The 18,611-nt window shown below is 38.0% G+C and overlaps 1 protein-coding gene across 4 annotated transcripts in view; it reads right to left on the reverse strand.

Annotated features, from left to right (window-relative positions):
• Positions 1-18,611, reverse strand: part of SNTG1 (syntrophin gamma 1) — an 836,056-nt gene that overhangs the window by 344,164 nt on the left and 473,281 nt on the right. The window contains exon 1 of one of the 4 annotated variants that reach the window (XM_076005317.1): positions 9,888-14,455. The exons of the other annotated variants lie outside the window; for them this stretch is intronic. Within the exon in view, the coding sequence (XP_075861432.1) occupies positions 9,888-9,947 (60 nt within the window). The 5' untranslated portion in view covers positions 9,948-14,455. Of the gene's footprint in view, positions 1-9,887; positions 14,456-18,611 lie in introns of those variants that run through there. 4 annotated transcript variants of the gene reach the window in all.

Raw genomic sequence — 18,611 nt, forward strand, 5'->3', positions numbered from 1 at the left:
AGTTTAGATTATATTTGAGATGTTTCTTCTATTCTAATGTATACATCTAATGTTATTTCTCTCTTAGTACCTTTTAATCTACATCCCACAAATATTGGTATGTTGAAATTTTCATTTTTATTCAGTTCAATGTGTTTTTATTTCCTTTGAAACATCTTATTTGACTTATAGAATTGTTATGATTCATTTCCTAATGTGAAGATCTTCCCCTTGACTCTGTCATTGATTTTTACCTTTATTCCATTATAGCCAGAGAACACAGACTGTATGGTTTCCATTTTTTTTAAATGTTGATGTTTGTTCATTTTATGGCCCTCAAATATGTTTCTTTGAAGGCCATCATAATTATTGTTCTGTTGGTATTTTAAAATAATGCATAATCTGCTGTATGTTCTATAAATGCTCATTAGACCTGGTTGGTTAGTGGTATTTTTGAATTCTTCTACAATATTCATTTTCTGCCCAGTTATTCTATAAGTTTTTGAGGAAAAAATGTTTAAGTAAAATATAGTTGTGACTTTCTCTATTTTTCCTTTAAGCTCCATCAGTTTTTTATTCATATACTGTGTGTCTCTGTTGTTTGGCCCATATACATTTAAGATTACCATGTATTTTGGATCTTTGTATCATTACATGATGTAACCCTCTCCCTGGTACTTTCTTCATTTTGAGTTCTACTTTGTCTTTTTTTTTTTTTTAACTATCCTTTCACTTTTAACCTGTTAATATCATCATACTTTATATAAGTTTCTTTTAGACACCATAGAGAAGGCTTTTTTTAAAAAAAATTCACTGTGCCATTCTGTCTTTTAATTTATGAACTTATGCCAATTAGCTATAAATACATTATATTTAATTGATATGTTAATTCTGGCATTTCATATTTTTATTTTCTTTGTTCTTTCTGTTCTTTACTTCTTCACTTTCTTTTTTTGCTTTGAATTTTTTTTAGAGTTACATTTTAACTTATGAAGGAAACTAGAAATATTTTTATCCTAAAATATGGCACTTGACATGCTGTATTGACTGAAAAATCTTCAAGGTCTTTGTGACCTGCCCACCCTCACCATCAGCTCTTCCCAGATCTTTGAATTGTCTTTCCTGCCTGAGATTTGGACCCACCTAGGAAAACAATTTGTCTTTTCATCCCCTCCCTGTTGCCTCAATATCCATTGCAAGAAGGAAGATCAAGAATTCAACCAGACCTGGCCAAATCCATTTTAAAAATAATATCTGTCTCACAGGTAAATTTAATTTCCAAAGAGAATAATTTATATCTCAATCTGCTTCTGCCATCCATTCATTTTCCCAGGTATCTATTCATCCTCCCTAATAATCATTTACTGACCCTCAACAGAATTACCTGTATTCCTCATCTTCCCCACCTTTCTAAAATGAGAGTATATAAATTTTTGGAACCTACCGAGATACTAGGTAATCATTCTGTGATTCTCCTCAAGCACATGGTGGATAAATTTGTAATCTCTTTATCTTATTAATCTGCCTTATTGTGAGTTGATCTTTCAGGGAAGCTTCTGGGACATAGAGGAAGTTTTCCTTCTTCCCCACAGTTATCTCTACTGCTTTTGAGTGTACAGCATTTTTAGTGGTTGTGCTGCAGGCATTACTATATATATATATTTTTCACTGTCCATTGGTGTCAACATTTTACCAGTCCAAGAGAAGTATAGAAACCTTATGTCTATTTAAATGTTCCTTTATCCACTCTAATTTATAATTGACTTAAATATTTCCTCTATGCACATTGAAAACCACATTAGACAATATTATGTCTATTATATTTTTATGTGAATTATCAACTGTGAACTAAAATAAAATCTTAAGGCTCCCCCTCACGGCTGATTGAATGGATCCCCTCCTGGCCAAGGGGACATCCTAAAATTAAATTGCCTGCCAGGAGGAGGGAGGTCAGACATGCCTCATCATGTCCCTCTGCCTTCTTGGAGACATCCTTTGTAACCCATTAACTGGCCTAAGGGTATGCGAGACAAACCTGCAGGTCCTCAATTTACACAATGAATATATGTCCCTGGGGATTGTCTCTGATTAACAGACCTCCTTATGTTAAAACACTCCAAGTCTTTAGACAAAGCTTCATGTCTTTAACCAATTACAAGCCAAAGAATCTTTAAACCCAACTATAACCTGTAAGCCCACTGCTTCAAGATGGCCCACCTTTTCAGGCCAAACCATTGTATGCCTCCCACATATTGATTTATGACTTCACCTGTAACCCGTCTCCCTGAAATGTCAACCCAAGAGGAGAAGAAAAATGTATTTATCCATATTTTTACTCTTTTTATTATTTTTTCTTCATTTGTGATGTTTCAGGATTCCTTCATTAATCATTTTCTTTCTGCTGTGAGAGATCTTTGTGGCCCTTCCTTTAAGGTAGGTCTGTTGGCAACTAATTTTCTTAGTTTTCTTATATTTGATAATGTCTTGATTTCCCCTTGATTCTTAAAGGATTTTTGGAAGATATAATTTTCTGGGTTGACAGTTCTTTCCTTCTAGCAATTAAAAAATATTGTGCCAGTACCTTCTAACCTTCATTGTTTCTGGGAAAACTATACTGTCGTTTGGATTGTTTCTCTCCTATCTCCTATTGGTGGTGGTTTCTTTTGCTGCTTTTGAAGGATTTTTTTAAATTGTTTTTTCTTCTCAGAATTTGATTATGTTGTGATTGCCATAAAATTTTTTGAGTTTTTCCTTTCTGAGATTTGTGCCATTTTTTGAATATGTAAGTTTTTTTAATATGTAAGTCTTTTGCAAAATTTTGGAAGTTTTCAGCCATCATCTCTTGAAGTATTCTTAGAGCTCACCTGTTTTTCTTCTCCTGGGACTCTGATGACATAAAGGTAGATTTTTTGGTCATAGTTCCAAGGGTCTTTAGGATTCTGTCAATTTCTCTTTTCTTCAAGCCAACTTCTATTTCAGAATGAGTAATTTTTATTGTTGTCTCTTTCTCTCCCTAAGTTGATCTATTCTTTTTTTGTCCTCTCTATTCTGCTGTTGAGCCCATTCATTGGGTTTTTATTTCAGTTATTTTTATTTTTTCAGTTCAATAATTTTCAGTTGTTTTTGGCTGATACTTTCATTTTCTTGTTTGTTTCAATCATGTTTGTAACTACCATGAAGCAATTTTATGATAGATAATTGAGATCCTTGTTAGGTAATTCTCACATCTGTGTCATTTCAGATGTGACACCTGTTAATTATCTCCTCTCATTCAAGGTGGGAATTCCCTTGTCTCTGCTGGTAATAAGTGGGGATTCCAGCTCCCTAGTAAGGCTCCACTGATACCCTCTGGCTGGGAGGACTAAGAATGCCTCATGACTGCTACTTGAGAGCTCCACGGTGTGGGTGGGGGCTCATTCTCACAGGGCTGAAATGAAAGTCCTGACTTTCGACTAAGGCTCTCTGACACATCCCCAGTGGAATAGGGTATGAGTTCTTAGTTATCACTGCATAGGTTTAAAAAGTTTAGGTAACCAGATGGTCTCCACTGATACCACAGTAGAGTCGGGCTTGGGGAGCTTGGGTTTTGGCATGCTCAGCATACATGAAAGTCCCTGTCCTGCATTAAGCCTTCTCTGGCACCACCCTGGCAGAGCATGTGGGGGGGGGGGGAAGGTGGGAATCAGTGCAGCCTGGTGAGAGTGAAAGTCCAGGTTCCCCATTTGGCCTTTGCTGTTGGGAGTAGGAGTAAAAACATTTTTCTGTGTTCAGTGTTTGGCTGGAGTACAGCATTTATTTTGGAAGAGTATTTTATCTTTCTAAGCTGCCCATTTCTTATTTTGTTTTGTTTGTTTGTTTCAGGATATTATGAGGGTATAAACATTTTGTTTACATTTTATGACTTTGCCATACCCAAGCGAGGGTTAGAGGCATGCCCTTCCCCTCTACAATGCTCACCGTGTATATTAGTTGTGAGTTTCCTCTCAACCCCCTAATCCCTGGAGAATATTACTACCGCGTGTGAGCACCATAGTGTTGATCAGTTAGTACCAGTTTGATGGCGAGTACATGTAGAGCCTATTCTTCCGTTCTTCTGATACCTCACTTCAAAGGATGGCCTCAAGCTCTATCCAGGAAAATTTAAAAGGTGCTAGATCACTGTCATTTCTTATAGTTGAGTAATATTCCATTGTACACATATACCAAATTTTAATAATTCATTCATGAATTGATAGGCACTTGGGTTGTTTCCACGTCCTTGCAATAGTAAATTGTGTTGCCATAAACATTTGGGTGCAGATGTCTTCGTTATAGAATGTCTTTTGCTCTTTTGGGTAGATGCCTAATAGTGTGAATGCTGGACCAAATGGTAGCTCTTCGAGGTATCTCCAAATTCTTTTCCACAGAGGTTGCACTAATTTGCAGTCCTACCAGAAGTGTAAGAGTGTTCCTGTCTCTCCATATCCTTGCCAGTATTTGTTGTTTTGGGATTTTTTGATAGAGGCCAATCTCACTGGGGTTAGGTGGTATCTCATTGTAATTTTGATTTGCATTTCTCTAATGATTAGAGATGTTGAGCATTTTTTATATGCTGGCCATTATTCTGTCTTCTTTTGAAAAGTTTCTGTTCATATCCTTTGCCCATTTATTGATGTAGTTGTTTGATTTTTTTTCTTGTTGATATTTTTAAGTTCTGGATAAGATTCTTGTTATTAGCCCTTTATCAGATGTGTAGAGAGCAAGTATTTTCTTCCATTCTGTAGGCTGTCTATTCACTCTACTGATAGTTTCCTTGGTGTGCAAAAGCTTTTTAATTTGATTAGGTCCCATTTATTTATTTTTCTTGCTGCTGTGATTTCTTTGGGTGTCTTCTTCAAAAATTCTTTGCCTAGGCTGATGTCTGAAAGGGTCTTCCCAACATCTTCTTCTAGGATTCTTAAGGTTTCATGCCTTAGGTTTAAGTCTGTTATCAATCTTGAATTGACTTTTGTAAGAGGTGAGAGGTGGGGATTCAGTTTTAATCTTTCATATGTAGCTATCCAATTTTCCCAGCACCATTTATTGAACAGAGATTCTTTTCCCCAATTTATGTTTTTCTCTGCTTTGTCAAAGATTAGATTACCTATGCGGATGGTTTCATCTCTGGATTCTCAGTCATGTTCCAAAGGTCTATATCTCTGTTCTTGTGCCAGTAACATACTGTTTTAGTTACTATGGACTTGTAGTACAGCTTGAAGTCTGGTAACCTGATACCTCAAAGTTTGTTCTTTTTACTTAAGATTTCTTTGGCTATACGAGGTCTTCTCTGGTTCCATACAAAGTGTAGAATTATTTTTTCTAGATCTGTAAAGAATGATGATGGTACTTTGATAGGGATTGCATTAATTCTTTAGACCACTTTAGGTAGTATGGACATTTAACGATGTTCATTCTACCAATCCATGAGCAAGGTAGATTTTTCCATCTGTTTCCATCTTCTACAATTTCTTTTCTTAGTGTTTCGTAGTTCTCCCTGTATATCTCTCTCACATCTTTTGTTAAATATATTCCTAGATATTGAATTTTCTTTGACACTACTGTAAAAGTTATTGGATTTTTATTTGAATTTTGGCTTGACTGTTATTGGTGTATATTAATGCCTCTGATTTGTGTGCATTCATTTTGTATCCTGAGACTTTACTGAATTCATCTATCAGTTTCAGAAGTCTCTTGGTTGAATCCTTGGGGTTTTCTAGATATCATATCATATCACTGGCCAAGAGCAAGTGTTTGATGTCATCTGCACCCATTTGGATGTCCTTAATTCTCCTTTCTTGTCTAATTGCTCTAGCAAGACTTCCTGCACTATGATGAATAGAATTGGAGATGGTGGGCAACCTTGTCTGGTTCTAGTTCTAAGTGGGAATGGTTTCAATTTTTACCCATTCTAGGCCAGGTGTGGTGGCTCACACCTGTAATCCTAGCACTCTGGGAGGCAGAGACGGATTGCTCAAGGTCAGGAGTTTGAAACCAGCCTGAGCAAGAGCGAGACCCCATCTCTACTATAAATAGAAAGAAATTAATTGGCCAACTAATGTATATAGAAAAAATTAGTCGGGCATGGTGGCGCATGCCTATATTCCCAGCTACTCGGGAGGCTGAGGCAGGGGGATTGCTTAAGCCCAGGAGTTTGAGATTGCTGTGAGCTAGGCTGATGCCATAGCACTCACTATAGCCTGAGCAACAAAGTGAGACTCTGCCTCAAAAACAAAAAAAAAAATTTACCCATTCAGTATGATATCAGTCATAGGTTTGTCATAAATGGCCTTGATAATTTTAAGGTATAACCCTTCTATGTCTGTTTTGTTAAGAATTTTTATCATAAAGATGTGTTGGACATTGTCAAATGATTTTTCTGCATCTACTGAGAGAATCATATGGTCTTTGTTCTTGCTTTTATTTATGAGATGAATTGCATTTATAGTTTTGCGTATGTTGAACCAGCCTTGCAAAATTGAGAACAAAAGAACTATATGGAACATCAACAGACCAAAAGCCAGTTTTTTCAAAAAGATAAACAAAATTGGTGGCCCTCTTGCTAGATTGACAAGAATTTGAAGGAAAGGACTCTAATAAACTCAATTAGAAATGAGGAAGAAGAGGTCACAACAGACACCACGGAAATACAAAATATTATTTTTGATTACTATAAAAACCTATATGCCCAAAAACTACATAATGAGGAGGAAATGGACAAATTCCTAGAAACATACAACCTCCCTAAGTTCACCCAGGAGGTAACAGAATTCCTGAATAGACCAATCTCAAGCACAGAAATTGGAGCAGCAATTAAAAACCTTCCAAAATGGAAAAGTCCCTGACCAAATGGCTACACTTCAGAGTTTTACCAACTATACAAAGAACTCATGCCTATACTACAGAAATTATTCCACAACATTGAGAAAGATGGCCTTTCCTAACTCATTCTACAAAGCCAATATCACCTTGATACCAAAGCCAGGAAAGGACATAACAAAAAAAGAAAACTATAATATCCCTCATGAATTTAGATGCAAAAATCCTCAACAAAATTTTAGCAAATCGAATTCAGCAGCATATGTTTTGGGGGATTTTGTTTATTTTTCTTTGTTTGTTTATTTTTCTTTGTTTGTTTATTTGTTTTGTTTTGTTTTGTTTTACTGGAAAGAAAGGCTTTGGTTGGGGTTATTGGTATTTGGGGGTTGCCGACTTCTCCTACAATCAACATGGGATATTTGAAGCCAAAAGGAACCCAGAGAACACATTGCCATGTCATTACTCAAATCCTAAAATCCCTAGCCAGCTTGCCCTTCTTCCTGTTCCTTTCAGTCATATTTTTTTAAATTATAACATCCGTGGCTTTTAATTATGCTAAATAAGAGAAATACAGACAGGCATCTCTACTCCATCTTTCCAGAAGAAGGAATGGATATATGCTGGACATATTTTTGACAGAGATCTGACAAGATTTTTTTTTTAATAGATCAGCTGTGGTTGGCATGAAAGAGTGCAGAAAGAGAGATTTCAGGGAATTTTTACTATGCAACTGGAAGAATGAAATGTCCATTTACTCTACTAGGATAGGAAATACTGTGACAGGAACTGACTTTAGGAGTCAAGTCAAGACTTTGGTTTGTCTAACATGTTTAAGCTTATGCTTTGGTTAAACATGTTTAAGTTTGAAATGCCTGCCAGTCATCCCAATAGAGATATTGCACAGATAGTTGCACTACATAAATCTGAAGTTCAGGGAACAGCACAGGGTAAGACATAAAATCTGGGCTTAGTCACTGTTAAAGCCATGAGAATGGATGACAGCATTGAAAAAGCAAGTGTAGAAAGGAAAAAGAAAAGAATGAAGGACTGAGACTTGTGACACTAAAGTGCTTATAGATGGAAGGGAAGAAAAGGTACACCAATCACTTGCAGACAGTCACATAGAGTATCCACCGTTAAAGAAGGTTTAGAAGAAAAAATAAGTGAGGAACCAGTACTAGATACTATGCTGAGAGCACCTTCTTACATCCAATTCCGTGTTTAAAAAAACAGATACTGATTCTAGAGAACGTGAAGTACCCAGGATCACACACTTGCTGTGGCAGACCCTGAGACAGAAGCCAGATCTCTCTCCTGTAAATCACCGTGGCTCAGACTTACATGGTCTGTAATGCAGCACATGCTTCGAAACCATTAGGAAAGTCTAGGAGCGTCAGAATTCTGCACGCGCCCCTCACCACAGACACATTTCAACTCAGTTTTGTAAACACTCATTTCAATTTTATTGATGCCACCTAGAAATGTGGACATCATTATATAGAAGTCCAAACTGAAGTTATAGATTATTTAAAATAAATTTAGTATAAGTTACAATTACACTATCTAATTTCACAGTGGATTTAATTAAAACTACCTGGAATTTTTGCTTCTCCTCCAAAACATTTTTCAAATACAAGCAAAAATAAATCTTCATATATTATAGCAATTTTTTTTTTGAGACAGAGTCTCACTTTGTTGCCCAGGCTAGAGTAAGTGCCATGGCGTCAGCCTAGCTCACAGCAACCTCAGACTCCTGGGCTCAAGCAATCCTCCTGCCTTAGCTTCCTGAGTAGCTGGGAATACGGGCATGTGCCACCATGCCTGGCTAATTTTTTTGTATATATATTTTTAGTTGGCCAATTAATTTCTTTCTATTTTTAGTAGAGACTGGGTCTCGCTCAGAACTCCTGACCTTGAGCTATCCGCCCATCTCAGCCTCCCAGAGTGCTAGGATTACAGGCATGAACCACCACGCCTGGCCGTATTATAGCAATTTACAGTGTCCAACATGCATCTAAATGTATTATTTTATGTGACTCTTGAAGCAGTGCTCTGAATTTGGCAGAACAGGTATTTTATTCTATTCCTATAATGGAAGGCACTGAATCTCAGAGTTCAGTGAAGACACTGGATCAGCAAGAGACAAGGTCACAGTCACTCAGGTGTCAGGCTGTGGCACCGACCAGAGCCAATAATCCTTGACTCTGGCACTGTAACGGAGGGCAGTGGGCCCCATGACATGGAGTTTAGCACCACTCTCAAACTAATGATGGACAGACCTGACCAGCACCAAAACACGTGGGCTCCAAATCCATCATCCATGGAATGAAGGTAATGATAAAGACACATTAACAAAACAGTGATGTGTTATGGATGGATGTAGTCTTAAACAAAATGTCCAAAATACATTTTAGACTTTTAGAATAATCTATCTAAAATATTCTGTAATTATACAAAACTAAGCATTAGCAAATGCAAGCCACAACAACACCTCAAATTTTCAAGATTTAGCTAATCTTCAAACTTATGTATTAGGAATATAGTGTTAAAACCCACAAAGGAGACAAAATGAATTAACTGTTGTTTAATCCATATTTAAAAATTAATCCTTTTAAGTAGGAATGCCTCAAATTCTTACTCAAATTCTCCCTTGTTGTTCAACTTTGAAATATTGGTTATGTGGATCCAAGCCCATCATATATTAGTCATGGGAAAGTAATGGAGTCGCCCATATTTTAGAATGAAATGAAACAGAGGGAACTATGAAACATCTCATGCACATGCAAATGTATAGCTATATACATAATCTCCATAGCAGCTGGAATATTCAGTGTGGGAGCAAATGATCTTACAAACCATAGATTATCACTAAATTAATGCCCAGTGCAAAAACCAATGTTCATAGCAATGCTTATAAAAGTTTAAAATGTATGTGGGACATTTTCTTTATAACTACACAGATGGCTAACACATAGGAGGGGACAGGTACCATCTAAAATAATTAAACATTGAAAAATAACTTTGACATTGTAAAAGTGGAAATATTAAGCTACAAAGACAGTCTGACGACCCACGTGGCTGGCTGATGAGCACCGAAGGCAGCGCAGTTCACTCTCGTCAGAACGGCTCCTCATCACGGCTACCCGTCTCCTCAGAGCCTAGGGACAGCAATGCGTTTATCATGGGTAAATTTCACTTATTCCCTTCTTACTGATCTTGGCTTTAGCTATTCAAAATTCACCTTAAATTCATTATTAATAAAAAAATAACTGTTTCCACGTATGTAATAAAAATTAACCTAAGTATAGTAGTCAATGTCAAGCTAGATCATATGGATTGGAGAAAGAAAAGTTTGAAGTTTATGTAATATACTGAAAGTGGAACTTTTTACTGACCCGGACAGGAGAAAAACATTCTTTTTTAAAAATTAAATTTCTCTGTCTGTGGTACCAAAACAACTGGAGAAGTCATTCTCTGAGGGGAAATCACAAATACATTGCTAACAAAAGTGAGAAATTGTGATAAAAAGTTTACTCCTTGATTTATTATGTTGACTTGTGTAGGAAAACATTCACATAAATTATGTTGACTTTATTTTCACATTATTATCTATTTCATTTCACTTTCTTATATGTCCTGATTCTTCATTTCCAGGAAAATGCAGATTTTAGCCTATTAATTTATATTCAACCTCACTTAAGTATTATATGTTTAATTTAAATGATTTTCTACAGAGGCACTATACATTTCCTAAATCTATAATCTTTCCAATATTCCTGGGCTCCTTTACACAACTACCATAGTAGGAACTCTTTGGTTTGAAACAACATTAATAAAAATCCTTTGCATTTAAACAGCATGTGTTCACTCTCCGAAGATTTCTTTTAAAGTGAGAAGTTTTGTTTTCTAATTTTATGCAGAAAGATTACTTATCTAGCTCAAATTGCCCATCCAGGTAATCATTCAAAGTTTTAGGAAAAGTAAATTAGAGAAAGAAACAAATATCCTGATCAGTAATTCATTCATTATTTTAGCAAACACTTATGACCATGAATAAGATCGCAGAACTAAGACAAACACAAATAGTTTAAAAGTATTAGAGGGGAAAAGAATAATTTTTATTTTTTGCCTCTAGGAGCCACCAACACAATGTAATCTTATTTAATTTTGTCACAGTGAATTACATCAATCTGGTGCTCTCTCGGGAACCAGGATTTGGAAAAGGTAGTGAAGTCACACAGGGTCACAAAGCCAGCAACCACCAGGCTTGTCTTGTTTCAGAGCTGATAGTTTTCCCACCAAAAACAAAACAAAAAACCCCACATGAACACAAAACTAACCTTGGGTCTATCACTTTTCAGATATACTTGCATCCTTTTCTAAGACGACACACATTAAAATGATGGATAAAATAAACAAACAAAAATAATGTCAAATATGCAACAAGGGTAATAAGAAAAGAAGAGAAATGTCTTGGTTGTCAGGAATGAGGACAAAGAATAAAAATCCACAGATAAGAAGTCTCTGCACAAGCAGGGGCCCTGCAGGCTTGCACGGTTGTAGCTACCCCAACACACAACCCTCTTAGAGTGTAAGTGTGATAAATTCTTCCTGCTGCCCACAGGGTTATTGTAGGAAACTTGCCTGTCTTGAACTCTGATTGTAGCAGTTTGAGGTTGCTGTGAGCTAGGCTGACAACAGGGCACTCACGCTAGCCTGGGCAACAAAGAGAGACTCTGTCTCAAAAAAAAAGCCAAAAAAACATAAAACCAGTTCTCCAGAGAATGCATATATTGTCCCACAGGTGGGTGTGAGCTGAGATTGCCTCCACCTGTGCAGCCTCAAATGGCCAGTTGAGAATTTAGCTTAAAAAATACCAGGGCTCCTAATACCCTCTGGCACCTAGAAGAAGCAAATGCAAATTGTGTTTGTAACACATTATAAAGCCAAACTCTAAGGAGTTCCCACAGAGAGAGACAAGGAACAGGAGCTCACTGTGAAAAATCACAGGAGGAAATAGAACTCCACCAGTGAGTTGGCATAAAACAAACAAACAAACAAACAAACAAGGAACAAACAATGGATTCAGAGCTACAAAGGTTGCAGATCCAGCTATACCTTATAAACAGCATTGTTTAATATGATTAACAGAAAGGAGAAGATACAAATATGACAGTGATATAAATGCTCAGGAGGCAGATAGAAAATAGGACAGGATGGAACTGTTAGGATCAAAAGACATAATAATCAGAATCAGGATCAGAAACTCAGTAAATGGCTTCAACAACAATCTAACCAAAAGGAGAGTTAGTGACCTCAAAGGAAGACTGAGGGCTGTCTCTAGTGCTCTGCAGAGAGAAAAACAGGTGCGAGTGTGAGGAAAAGTGAGAGAATGAAGAGTTGAAAGCAGCTGATCTCAAACCCCTATAGCAAATGTGACTGGAGGGAAGAACACAGAGAGTGGGAGACATCAGACATTTAAAAGACAATGGCTAAGAATTCCCCAGAACTGAAAAAATACATAAATCCCGCTATTCAAGTGCTATGTCTCCCAAGCAAAGAAAATGAAAAGAAACCTTCCAGCAGATGCATCAGAGTGATGCCTCAGATTACCCCCAGGCCTGGGGGCAGGGACTCTTCAATGTCAAAGCACTCAGAAAGAAGAGACAGTTTCCCCACAAAGAAAAAGTAACTAGGCAGAGTTTCGCAAACCCCAAAACTCATCATGGGGGCTGAGGGATCAAGGTATAACAAAATCAATCAAGTAAACTTTTAGCTAGTATGAAGGAAAGAAAAAAACAGTGTTAAATAGTTCCATCTATTTATCTATCTGTATCTACCATCTATATGTGTACATATGTACATATGCATGTATCTATATGTGCCATTTACCTATATGTGTATGTATCTATGCATGCATGTATCTGTATCTGCCATCTATCTATATGTGTGCATATCTATGTATGCATGTATCTGTATCTGCCATCTATATGTGTGCATATCTATGTATGCATGTATCTGTATCTGCCATCTACATGTGTGCATATCTATGTATGCATGTATCTGTATCTGCCATCTATATGTGTGCATATCTATGTATGCATGTATCTGTATCTGCCATCTATCTGTATGTATATCTATGTATGCATGTACTTGCCGTCTATATGTGTGCATATCTATGTATGCATGTATCTTTATCTGCCATCTATCTATATGCGTATCTCTGTATGCATGTATCATGTATCTGTATCTGTTTATAGTGCCTCTGCATAAAATCATTTAAATTAAACATATAATACTTAAGTGAGATTGAATATAAATTAATAGGCTAAAATCTGCATTGTCCTGGAAATGAAGAATCAGGACACACAAGAAAGTGAAATGAAATAGATAATAATGGGAAATGCATGTATCTGTATGCGTGTATCTGTATCTGCCATCTATCTATATCTGTACATATCTACATATGCATGCATCAGTATCCCCCATCTATGTATGCGTGTACATGTCTATGTATGCATGTATCTATATCTGCCATCTGTCTGTATGTGTACTTATCTATGTAGCAGTATCTGCCATCTATCCACCATTTGTCAATATTTACCTATCATCTAATTGGCCTATTTATCTCATTTGTCATCTATCTGTATATATCTCTCTCTATATATAGATGTGTATGTATGCATTATATAAATAGCTTATGAGTAGATTTATATTATTTATTTATATTAAACAAAGACAGTAGGAGGATTACACACACACACACAATGAAAATTAGTTTCTCTAGCAGAAGGGAGAAACCAGTGACAGGATCCGGGAGGGCCTGGCATTATAAATAAAATATATGTCTAAGCTGGTGATGGGCACATGGTTGACCATATTCTTCTTGCTCTTTAAATGTAAATTATATTTTAAAAATTCATTTGTGTAAATATGATATGTCTTTTTGTATAATATATCTGTACAATTGTAAATCTGAGCGATATAACTGACAAGCCAATGTACCTAAGCATTGCTGCTTTAATACACCAATTCCAGCTCCCACCTTGATACCAGTTCATGAAAAAATTTTACTGGTGCTAAATTTGGGGGTTTTTTGGTCCCAGTTCAGCTATTATCTTATACATCTTTAAATCCTGTTTTCTTCCTCAGCTTCCTCCCTTCTCTGACGGCACCACGACCCATCAGCACATTACGCTCACTACTTCCATGCTGCCTGACTGTGTCCCACAGAAACTTTTCGACAACCCACAATCCATGATTACTACTTGCTTTTTTCACAGACTGCAATTTTGCACACAATTTTCCGCCTGCTTAGAATATCTGCTACTCTCATATATCTTGTGAAATTCCACCTACTATGTAAAACATAGTACCTTAATTTCATCCTTCAGAAAGTAGCCCCTGAGTTAGACCTTTGTGCTCTGTTTTCACCATAGACTCGGTGATACACATACACATTGTATCATGGGTCATGTCAATGAAGGTTTTATTTGTTGAGTTATTATTATGCACCACAGGCTGTTTCCTGTGTTACATGCATTAACTCATTTAATCTTCACAATTACCCAGTGATATGAGTACTATTATCCTCATTTAGAAGGAAAAAACATAATAAGAAGAATCAGATATTTGATAAATAGTTTAAATAATAGACTCTGTCAAAAAGAGAGTTAATAAACTAAAGGAAAGATGGAATGAGCTCCCGTTAGTACTCTACATAAATGGATGCAAAATATGAGAGAAATTAACTATTAAAGAGTTGTCAATAAATTTATTTTATTCAAGAAGAAAATCTCATGTTAAACTTATCCTAAAGGTAAAATAAAGCTTATGATACACAATAGGTAAATGCCCTTAAAACTCCTGGATTGAAAGACCCCTATTAAAATATGTTCCTGTGGTTCACTTGCTTCTACATTTGAAGGATTCTTCAACTAACCACACCAAAGTCTCCTGCTTCATCTGCTGTGACAACCGAAGGAGATGCCAGCAGGCACCAGTGTGGCTGCTACTGGAGCTGCTGCCGCCACCATGGCCACTGCCACCGACTGACCAGAGCTGCGGCACCACAGCTCATCCCACCGTGGCCTCCCCCACAGGGCCTGGAGACAGCGTTTTCACGGGAGCCACAATCTCCTCTTCCAGGGCTGCGGTATCTGGGCCAGCTAAGCCCTGGGAAATTATGCACATCGTGGCCCTGGTGGTGATTGTTGACTCTCAACAAATGAGGCATCACTCAGGGAACAGGAGGGAAGGTTTTCTAGCACTGTGCTGTGTAAACTTAGCAATCTCTGTAATAAAGAAAAGGGCACTCTAGGTCTCAGGATCACACCCTTGTATATTTTTCTATCATAAATTCACAACTCTCCAAATAGTAATTGCCTACCTATAAGTACTTTTTAATTCTGGAAAGTATTTATATCCCTCCCTTTCCTAATCTTATTTGCAGGACATTTGGAATGGCTGTCTCCTCGAAAAAAGAAAAAGTAGAAATATAAAATACTCCTGATTGCTTCATTCATAAACATAAAAGCAGGCCGGGCTCGGTGGCTCACGCCTGTAATCCTAGCTCTCTGGGAGGCCGAGGCGGGCGGATTGCTCGAGGTCAGGAGTTCGAAACCAGCCTGAGCAAGAGCGAGACCCCGTCTCTACTATAAAATAGAAGGAAATTAATTGGCCAACTAATATATATACAAAAAATTAGCCGGGCATGGTGGCGAATGCCTGTAGTCCCAGCTACTTGGGAGGCTGAGGCAGGAGGATTGCTCGAGCCAGGAGTTTGAGGTTGCTGTGAGCTAGGCTGACGCCACGGCACTCACTCTAGCCTGGGCAACAAAGCGAGACTCTGTCTCAAAAAAAAAAAAAAAAAAAAGCATAAACATAAAAGCAAATGTAAAAATAGTTTGGATTAAATTGATAGCTTCTGTATCAATTTTACTTACCAATGACCCATTTTACCTCTGAAACAGGTTTGGGAAAGTCAATTGTATTTGCTTAGGATAGATCAAATATTATAGAATGTAACCTGAGTTCATCAACAGAGGAATGGATAAAGTAAATGTGGTGTATTTACACAGTGGACTATAATTCAGCCATGAAAAAAGGAAACCCTGCCACTTGTGGCAGAATGCATAAATGTGGCGCATCGCCCTGCAAGAAATAAGGCAGACGCACAAAGACAAATACTGTCTGGTCTCACTTACATGTGGAATCCAAGAAAGTCAAACTCACAGGAACAGAGAGTAGAACAGTGATTCCCACTGGCCAGGCCAGGGAGTGTACAAACTTTCAGTTATAATATGAAAAAGATCTCAGTATCCAATGTACCGCATGAGTGGTTGTGCATGTGTTAATTGATTATAATAATCATTATGCAATGTGTATGTGTGTCTGTATATATGTATTATCAAATCATTATGTACACCTTAAATATGTATGAACTTTCTCAATTAAATATTTTAAAATAAAAGAAGAATGCAATTTCATTAAAATATAAAAACGTAATCATTGGCATATGAGAATTGTTTTTAAAAGTTTGAAATATATATATAAAACATGCATGTTGTGCATGTGTGTGTACAAAATCTTTGATCTCTGTGTTGATGGATTTCAGTCAATAGCTCTGTAATGTAGGAAAAAGAGAAAAACAAAACACTTCCTATCTGAGCCAGCACACAGCATCCCCCCCAGATGACCTAATAAAATCTATCACCAGTAAGTGCACTGTACAGTCTAGATACAATCTCTCTTCTGATCACATTTTCACAGATAATGAGCCCTGAAAAGTCAGACCCTGCATCCGGTCACACCTATTTGACAGCAGGTACAAACTCCAAGGTTAAAAGTTGATATTATTTTTTCTTAATGTTACCTTCAGGAAATTACTGTTTCACTAGTGGGGTTCCTAATTGCATGTTTTCTCCCACAGGGAAAAGGGGAGGAAGTTGTTTTGTTGATTTCAAGTCTAATAGTGCCCATTAGAACTCTGGAGTTCTGATGCTATGTATCTGGTAGTTCTGCTGTATTTGGAATTTAATCTCCACGGTTTTCTTATCGTTTACTAGAGATACCTTTGAAACTGATGTCTCCGTGGGGAAAGAGATAGCCATCTTATATTGCTTTTAGCCCCATTTGCCTTCTAAAAATATTTTGTAGGCTAAATTAAATTTTCCTTTAGGATACATTGAAGGAGATAATATCACCAGCGCAGCCACAGGTACCTCTCATTTAGAGTAGTAAATCAGTCAGAAGGATGACAGCGACAGAATGTTTGATTTCCAAGCACCAAGGGAGGATGATGACCCTTTCATGTTGACTGAAGCTTTAACATATCTATCTGACAACTGTCAGGCATCATTCTGATCAGTAGTCATTCTCTATCTGCATCTAAAGATCTTGAATAATTGCTGTCTACATTTTGTTACTGTTTTCAAATTATCACAGATGGAACAGGTTTTATCTGATATGAAATCAATGCTAAAACTTCAGCTCATAATCTCTGAATAAATCACAGTGTTCCTCACAAATAGCTAATAGAAGGTACTGGGGGAAACTTCAGCACTTTGCCGGTAGACGTCGCAGTAAATGCATCAGTTATTTTGGTTTTAACTCTCTAGCTATCTTCCGTAAGTTACTCACTTTCTGAACGATCGATATTTTACAAGATTTTCTGCATATGGGTAGAATATAGGTGTCAGATGTGCGAAACTTGTCAGTGTCCTTCCTCTGCCCTGCCTCCCCAGGCCTCTGGGACTCTGCCTGTGTTCTACTGCAAACTCCAGACCCACGGGCCACGGGTGCTGAGCAGGTTAAAGCCCCTGTCTGCTGGGGCTCTCATTGAGTCACCTGCACTGTGACCTCACACCGACAGAGTCCTCAGAGCTCAGCCACGCAGCCTTCGCTGTTAAATTTCATCAGGTCGCGGTGTTTCAGTGCTGACCCTGGGACTAGTGGGTGTGCCATGTCGACCTCCTTCCCCGACTCCAGCCGCCCACTTGTGAAGTAAAGCCTTTTCGGGTCTGCATTTCTGCAACTGAGCCCGGCCTTACCTCAGGTCAAGAACTTTAGAGCAAGGAGCTTAGGGGTCAAATTCTGCATGGACGTCTGGATGTTGGCCAGCCTGCGAATCCTTGATCTTCAGACACTAACTTTTTCCTGACTCGAGGTCTCCAGCCACTCAGTTCTGTGCCTTGTCCCTCTGGGTGAGCCTTTCACCTGGGCTCATGCCCCAGTGTTTCTTCTCCCTTGTCAGTAGGTCAATGACAGGTCCCATGACCCCCACTCTCACCTATGGTTCTGACAGGGAAACATTGTCACGCCTGCCAGGAACTCCCAGCCCAGCCCTGCCCTGCTGCCACCCCTGGCCCCCACAGTGCAAGGGCTTTCTCTCAGCCTGAGCTGACAGCCAGAAGTATCAGGCAATGACAATCTGAGAAGCAGCCTTCGGATGGGCCTGGGGACGTACACGCTAGCTTCCTCCCTGTTGTAGGGGTAAACAAAAAATGCCATATTCTGTAATTTCCTGGAGTTTTCAGCAGAATGGAGCTTTAATTCCCCTCCTCCTGAGTAAACTGCCTGATGGCAATCCTGTCCTTAGCCCCCAGCCCTCCTGATCCTGTGTCCTCATTCTCCAACCAGGGCCTGACGGCAGTACTTCCTCCTAGATGAAATACTAGCATCGTTGCCAAGGGTCAGCAACTTAGCATCTGCCTTGCCTTAGAGCATTTTCCTAACCTTTTCACTAACTTAAGCAGACATAGAATTAATGCTAAGTTTGTTGTAATACTTAGATATGA

Source organism: Microcebus murinus, chromosome 7 (genome assembly GCF_040939455.1).
Source record: "Microcebus murinus isolate Inina chromosome 7, M.murinus_Inina_mat1.0, whole genome shotgun sequence".
NCBI classification, from domain to species: Eukaryota; Metazoa; Chordata; class Mammalia; order Primates; family Cheirogaleidae; genus Microcebus; species Microcebus murinus.